This window comes from Nyctereutes procyonoides, unplaced genomic scaffold (genome assembly GCF_905146905.1).
Source record: "Nyctereutes procyonoides isolate TBG_1078 unplaced genomic scaffold, NYPRO_anot_genome, whole genome shotgun sequence".
In the NCBI taxonomy this organism is placed as follows: Eukaryota; Metazoa; Chordata; class Mammalia; order Carnivora; family Canidae; genus Nyctereutes; species Nyctereutes procyonoides.
In genome coordinates this window covers 68,902,055-68,909,579 of record NW_026575126.1, presented here as the reverse complement: position 1 = coordinate 68,909,579, position 7,525 = coordinate 68,902,055, and the positions used below count along the sequence as shown (strand labels likewise).

Below are 7,525 nucleotides of genomic sequence, written 5' to 3'. Positions count from 1 at the left end.
CGAGGGAAGGGGAGAAGGGGGGTGGAAGAATCTAGAAAAACGCGGGAAGGCACGAGGCACCTGTGCGCAGGCGCGAGCTCAACGGCCCGTCCCACTGCTGGCAATTGTCGCGAGGCTTGGGCGTGCACAAGCTCGTGTTCACCACGTTCCAGTCACGCTACTCCAGCAGCCTCGTGCGCACAGCCTCTTGGGCGGGCCGCCCCGTCACATGGGCTCGGGCGCGGAAACCACCTGCTTTAGCCCTGCTCCACCCCGGTCCCGCCCCCTCTGCCCCCAATTTCCCCCTCCATTGGCCGGGCTTCGCATTAGAGTAGTTGTAGCCCCTTCAGTCTGGTTTCTCAACTGCTATAGGCTGAGTTCCACCAAGGCCCCGCCTTTCGAGTCAGATAGCCACGCCCCCAAGAAAGGCTACGCCCCTCCCCCACCAGCCTCCTTAGTTCCGCGGAGTACCGCCCCCCTGCCGAGCTTCCCCACTACATTGGCTTAATTTCTCCCTCGGCCCCGCCCCTGAGGCCCGCTCTTTACCATCATTGGCGGGGCCTTGCCTCGGACCCCGCCCCCTGTCCGGCTCCCCGCTCCCATTGTCTCCGCAGATGCCGCTTGGTCCAGCTATCGTGCTCGGGATTCAGTTTTCCGAGGTCGCGCTCTTTCTCTGGCCGGCGGAGCGGTGCGTTGGCAGAGAACCGGATTCCCGAGTTCGGGCTGTTCTCTCCTTCTTGGGACACACTTTGCTGAACCAGGTCGGCAGCGGCTATGTCCGCTCTGCGATCTCTTCTGCTTCTGCTGCTGTCTCTGTGTCCCGGTCCTGGTCCTGGACTTGGGAGCGAGGCAAAGGTCACCCGGAGTTGCATTGAGACCCGGCAGGTGCTGGGGGCCCGGGGATATAGCTTAAGCCTACTCCCTCCCGCCCTGATTTCAGGTGAGGAGAAAGAGGAAGACTAGAGAATTGGGGGCGCGGGAGGGGGCGGCGGCGGCTCCTCCCCAGTTCACAATAACTCTCCTCCTTTTCAGAATGACCGTTATCATAATCTTTTCATGCCATAGTCATGAGAGTAGTGTTTCTTCTGAACTTACCAGGATCACGATAACCCTCCTGTTCACATAATAGGTTTCTTACTCCACCCCCACCCTAGGAATCCCTTTTTAGTAATTAGCACCCCCCCCCGCCCCGTGTTTCTTTCTTCATAGCTCAATCTGTCCCCCTCGCTATTTCTAAGAGCCCCTTCAATGATAATACTTTCTTGCTTACCTAGTAACCCCACCCCTCCAATCCCCATTCTTCTCATAGACGCTGTCCTGTAAGTCCTTAGCGGCCTGGAGTGTGCAATATTGGGGAGGGTGACCTGAGGACACTGATCACTAATTTGGCCCATTACTATTTGATCCCATGGCTAATGGCAGTGGACTTGAGATGGGTGAGGGGACAATAAGGAGGGGATAGAGTCAGGTGGGGATGAGGCAGAGACAATAGAAAAGAGACCAGACAGGTAGAAGAGAAAGGGTAGCCCCCCCCCCCTACAGACAGAAGAAGGAAGGGATTTCATGAAAGCACTCCCGCCACCCCCATTGCTCTATGTCTCCTCTGTGCAGGTGAACACCTCCGGATCTGCCCCCAGGAGTACACCTGCTGTTCCAGTGAGATAGAGCAGAGGCTGACTTGGGACACTGAGGCCACCTTCCGAGGCCTGGTGGAAGAGAACGGCTCATTCCTGGTTCACACACTGGCCTCCCGGCACAGAAAATTTGATGGTGAGGACTTAGGGTCTCTAAACCTGGTTTGACACCTCACACCTCCTCTCTGCACTCATGACCCCAGTAAACATCCTGTCTCCACCCTCTAATCCATCCCTGTGGCATCCTAACCCTGGCTTAGCCCCCCTTCACTCTCACCCCCAGGCTCTCTCCAGGATCAGTGCCCCCCCCCCGACCCCCTCCCAGTCTTCCCAGGTCTCTAAGAGTTCCTGAGGCTCTAACTCACTTGTCTTTTTTTCCAGTCTTCCCTTCCTCGCTCTTCCTGCCCCAGCCCTTTCAATTTTCCATCCTTCCCTGGCCTCACCCCATCTCACACCCCTTTCTCCACATTTGCCACAGAGATTTTTCGGGAGATGCTCTTGTCATCTGAGCACTCTCTGGCCCTGCTCTTCCATCGCTCCTTCGGCCACCTGTATTCTCAGCACGCCCCCGTATTCAGTGGCCTGTTCTCTCGGCTGCGGGACTACTATGAGAGGTCCGGTGAGGGGTTAGATGACGCTTTGGTGGATTTCTGGGCACAGCTCCTGGAGAGATTGTTCCCCCTGCTGCATCCACAGTACATCTTCTCCCCTGACTACCTGTTTTGCCTCACTCGCCTCGCCTCCTCTGCTGATGACTCTCTGAAGCCTTTTGGGGACATACCCCGCCGCCTCTACCTGCAGGTGAGAGGCCCTAAAGACTGAGCTTCAGCCACCTCTGACCTGGTGACTTCTGAGCTGTGCACCACTCACCCCCAACTCAGTGAACACCCCCCATGTCCCAGTCACCCCTGACCTGGTGATCTCCCCCATCCTGCATGGCAGCCATCTCTGACCTGATGACCCCTATCTTGAGCCCCAGTCCCCTCCTCCTAACCCAGTGTTCTTTGATCTCCTTTAATTGGGTACCCTTTCACTCTCATTCTGTGCCCTAGTTTCACACAAGTCCCTGAACCACTCACCTGTTCTTGGCCCCAGCCACCTTTCTGCCAACTGCTCCCCAATCCTAATATCTTGATTTCCTCTGGTTCAACTAACCATGAATTAGGCACCTAATGAGACAGACTTTCATTTATGGTATCTCATTTAATTATCATAATTCTTCAAGGGAGATGGTAGTATCCCTATTCTATGGATAAGAAAGCTGAGCCTCCCAGAAGTTAAGGTCTTACAGTCAGTAAGTGGTAGAGGTGTATCTCTGGTGTGGGATGATGGGCAGGGTGTATCTCTGGTGTGAGATATACCTTTGGCTTCCAGTTCATTGCTTATGTGGATACACTGTCCCTCTATCACTCAGCCCTCAGCCCTATAAATCACAATTGCTCTGTTTCTTCCCAAACCCAGTTCCCGTTTATCCTTCTGGACTATAATTCCTTTGAGCCTTTTGAACCTGCTTCCCTGTACCACCTGGCACTCCTAACAATGCTGCCATTAACTCCACAAACCTAATCCCCGCTGCTTATGCCCTTGGTGTAGTCTCTTGGCTCCAGTCTTGACTGAACCATGACTGACCCTGTGGTTTCTCTCATCTTCTCTCCCCTATCCCAGATAACCCGGGCCCTGGTGGCCGCCCGGGCCTTTATCCAGGGTCTGGAGACCGGAAGAGATGTGGTCAGCGAAGCACTTAAGGTTAGAAGGGGCCTGAGTGTGGGCAGGGCCCAGGGAGGGAGAGGTAGAAGAGAGGCCCTATGAGGAAGAGTCAAGTGCCAGCTGGAGAGGTCTGAGGCCTTTCCGTGTCAGTCCTGGATACACCAGTAACCAGGATAAAGCAGGAAGGAGGGGCCCTTGAGCCATGACCCATGACCTTGTGCCATTCTGTAACCCTTTTCTGCCCTCTGAGACAACCCCCTTCCCAACCCTCCCCACCCCTGCCAGCCTCTGGTTGCCTGCTCATCTCCAGAGCAGCCTGAAATTGAAGTAGTGCCTTTACTATTCCCCCACACCATGTCCCACGGGACTCCTTAATAACTCCGCCTTCCTGGTACTGAAGGCCAGATTCCTGCTTTGGCCTTTATTTATTTTTTTTTTAAGATTTTATTTATTTATTTGAGAGAGAAAGGGAGAGGGAGAAGCAGGCTCCCTGCAGAGAAGGGAGCCCTACCCAGGGCTCAATCCCAGGACCCTGGGATCATGATCTGAGCCAAAGGCAGAAGCTTAACTAGCTGAGCCACCCAGCTGCCCCTGCCTTGGCCTTTAAATCCCTCTTTTCACCACCCATTTTCTCCCTGACCTCTCAGCCTTACATCCTGCATCCCCAGTCTCCTCTCTTCTCAGCCACAATGGGCTCCGTCTTCTCAACCTTTTCTCAGACTTCTCCTCCCACTGCCTCTCTAATTCCATCCCTCCCTCTCCCCCAAAAGATGGTATCTGTAGCCTGGCCCCTAAGAAACTTCCTTATCAGACGTGTTACTGTCTTGAGGTCTTACCTGTTGCCACATGGGGTCACCAACTCTACACAATCACATCCAGCTCTCCACAGAGAGCCTGGGGGTGGGTGGGGGGGTGGTGTTTGATTTCTCTCTGTCCAGCACCAAGTTTGGCTGAACGCAGTCACTTTGTTTGCGAATAACACAGTCCTGGTATCTGCCCCCAGGTGCCAATGTCTGAAGGTTGCAAGCGGGCTGTGATGCGTCTGACTGGCTGTCCCCTTTGTCGGGGCGTCCCCTCACTGCCACCCTGCCGGGGCTTCTGCTTCAATGTGGCCAATGGCTGTCTCCGAAACCAGGGACTGGATCCTGACTGGGAGGCCTATTTAGGTGAGGGGATTCAGGAGGGCTTGAGAGGGCTGTTTGTGTTTGGGATGCCTTGAGGTGGACTGTGGAGAGAGTTGTAAACCTTGTTGAGTTGAGAGACTGTTCTCATGTGAGGTTTCCCTATCCAACACCTTGTTCCTTCTCTCCAAGACCCAGGTTGGGATTTGTGGGAATATGATAGTTCCCTCATGACCCACTTTTTCTTCCTTCCTCTTCTTCAAGATGCTCTCCTGTTACTGGCTGAGAAGCTCCAGGGTTCTTTTTCTTTTGAGCTGGCAGCCCGATCCATTGGGGTGAAGATCTCCGAAGCTTTGATGTATCTGCAGGACAATAGTGTGGCAGTGTCAGCCCAGGTATGGGGGCCATGAGAAGAGTGGGAATGTCAGCCTGAGGAGAGGGGGGAGACAGTGTGGGGGTATCAGATGGAATACCAGAGAGATAAGTGGAGGTAAGGGCCTGAAGTGGGGAGACAGACTGGGGTGTCAGGGAGACCGGCATGTTGGGAGTGGGGACACTGTGGCTCTCACCGCCGGATGACTTGGCGGTGGGGGGGGGGTTCCTCTTCCTTGTGCCTTAGGTGTTTCAACAATGTGGGAACCCCGAACGGATACTGGCCCGGGCCCGCCGAGCCCCACCCCCGCAGGAAGAGGTGGGCCGCTTCTGGACCCCGCCGGCTGCGGGGGCGGCGGCGGCAGCACCGGCGGGGGCGGGGGCGGAGGAGGAGAGGCCCACGACGACAGCGAGCACCAGCATGAATCGCCTGGTGAGTGCGTGGCGGGAGGCGGCGGCGGGGGGGACCTGGGGGACGGGAAGTGGGGGGCGCGTGCTCCAGCCCAGCCACGCTCTCTGCTCGCCCAGGTGTGGGAGCTCCGCGAGCGGCTAGGCCGGGCGAGGGGCTTCTGGGCCGGGCTGCCCACGACGGTGTGCGGGGACCCCCGCATGGCGGCGGACATCTCTCAGGAGGCGGCACCCTGCTGGACCGGAGCTGGGCGGGGCCGGTGAGACCGGGCGTCGGCGGGCGGGCGGGGGGCGACTGCGGGTCGGCCGGGCCGGGCGGGAGCCTTCGGGGCTGCTCTGCCCGCAGGTACTTGTCGCCCGTGGTCGGGACCTCCCCGACCGAGCAGCTCGACAACCCAGAGATGGAGAAGGAAGACTCGGGCTCCGACCTCCAGACGCGGAGGCGGCGGCTGCAGCTCCGGGCGGCCACGACCAGGATGAAGGTGGCCGCGCTGGGACGCGACCTGGAACTGGAAGACTGGGGTGAGAGCCCCGGCGCCTCGGGGGCTTCGCCGCTCGCGCCTCTCTGCGGCCCGCCCCCGTCCCGCCCCCGCCCACTGCCTTCTGAGCCCCTCCCCTCGCATCTCCCCTGGGTTATTCTCTCTCTTCTCCTTTGAAAACTCGCTTACTGAACGCTTACCTCAAAGGCGAGGGGTAGAAGGCCGATGATAGGTCTCCCTCCTTGAGTCCACTCTTACAGAATAGGGGGGAGCCTCTGAGAGCCAACAAAAAAAGGCTATGGGTTGTTGGGGAGGGTGACCATCCTGAGGGAAGTGGGAAAGCCCAGTGCCGGGCCATTGGGTTGGCTCCCAAGATAGAGATTACCGGAGAAGCAAGGCACAGAGGGACGTTCATTTTTCTCTCCTACTGTTTGTCCATCTCTGTCTCTCATCGTCTCTCTTTCACCACCCCTCTACCTGTTGCTTCTGTGTGCATCTGTTGCCTTTTTCCACGTATTCTCTCTCCCCATCTTTCTCTGTTCTGTCTTATTGTCCCTTGTCTTTCATTCCTATATCTGTCTGATTTCTCTCCTTGCCTTCTTGTCACTTTCTCCCTTCTCCCAGCTTCCACCTATATACCTGTGTCTCTCTCTCCCCTCTCTTCTCGTCTGTTTTTAATCTCAAATTGTCTTCCCCCCTGTTTACATCTCTCTCTCTTTCTGACTCCTACTGCCTCTCTTTCCCAACCCTGTCTCTGATCCTCTCCTTCCTGCAGATGAGGACGCCAGCGGTTCTGGAGAGGGACAGCACTATGCAGATGACTGGATGGCTGGGGCAGCAGCTGTGGCACCCCCAGCCCGGCTGCCTCGCCCTCCTCGAAGGGATGTTAGTGGGGGCAGAGGAGGAGGTGTCCTTGTCCGCCACAACCAGGGCAGGAGCAGGACTGGGGGGACATCTGTTGGTTTTCACACCCAACCCATTCTCATTCTCTTCCTCTCAGCCCTGGCCCTGCTTGGACCAAGATAACAGGGGAGGGGTGCCCTAGCATCAGAAGGGTTCATGGTCCATCCCCTCCACCCCCTGCCGCTTGGCTGGATCTGGGGAGGAATCAAAGGGGGATGCAGACAGATAGAGAAAGGGACTTTTTGGGTGAATGGCTGGGGCCCCAAATCCAGATTACCATTGGTGGGTTGGGGGTAGGTGGGTGGGTGGGTGGTGTTCATGATATTTATTTTTTCATTTACAATCTGGGGAGGAGGGGCTGGGGCTATTTATTTAGGAAGGAGGTGTACTTTTCAACCTCAACCTTTATGTTGGGCCATTTGTCAGCCTCAAAAAGGAAAAAGGGAAGAATTTTAGAGTTGCAGTTGGGGATGGGATTTGAAGGAAGTTGGAAGTGGGGAGGGATGGGGCACCTGGTCTCAAAGGGATAAAGCTGGGTGCTGATGGGGTGCAGGGCAGGGGACTGGGGTGTATATGAATAGGATGTCAGGATCTGTGGGCTGTTTCTGTGTTTTCTCAGTATCAATTTCTTAAACTAAAATACCAAAAAGAAAAAAAAAGACTCATCTCATGATCTCTGTCATCCATATCCTTCACAAACTTCCACATTTCATATTTCAGTGTTGGATTCAGTATCTGTTCTACAAATAAACAGCTAATTTATTGGACCCTGTGTGTGACTCTGGACTTTTAGCATCCTTCCCTGAGCATGGCCACGTCCCTGGCAGTGACTTCTGACCTCTCCTGGAACCTGCCCCTGTCATTCAATTTGGGCAAGCTGTCTATTCTCTGGGTCTGAACCCCTTCATCTGTAAAATGGGGA

General features: G+C 55.9%; 1 protein-coding gene across 1 annotated transcript; it reads left to right on the top strand.

Annotated features, from left to right (window-relative positions):
* Positions 1 to 594: 594 nt before the first annotated feature.
* Positions 595 to 6,880, top strand: GPC2 (glypican 2). Its single transcript, XM_055340589.1, has 10 exons — positions 595 to 919; positions 1,591 to 1,749; positions 2,092 to 2,414; positions 3,279 to 3,359; positions 4,324 to 4,486; positions 4,706 to 4,836; positions 5,061 to 5,246; positions 5,342 to 5,481; positions 5,568 to 5,743; positions 6,476 to 6,880. The coding sequence occupies exons 1-10, from the start codon at positions 754 to 756 to the stop codon at positions 6,724 to 6,726; spliced, it is 1,776 nt and encodes a 591-aa protein (XP_055196564.1). The 5' UTR covers positions 595 to 753; the 3' UTR covers positions 6,727 to 6,880.
* Positions 6,881 to 7,525: the final 645 nt, after the last annotated feature.

Coding starts and splice junctions, on each gene's coding strand:
- GPC2 (XM_055340589.1), top strand. CDS start 754: ATGTCCGCTCTGCGATCTCTTCTGCTTCTGCTGCTGTCTCTGTGTCCC. Junction 2,415..3,278: donor CCCGCCGCCTCTACCTGCAG/GTGAGAGGCCCT, acceptor CCCCTATCCCAG/ATAACCCGGGCCCTGGTGGC. Junction 5,482..5,567: donor ACCGGAGCTGGGCGGGGCCG/GTGAGACCGGGC, acceptor CTCTGCCCGCAG/GTACTTGTCGCCCGTGGTCG.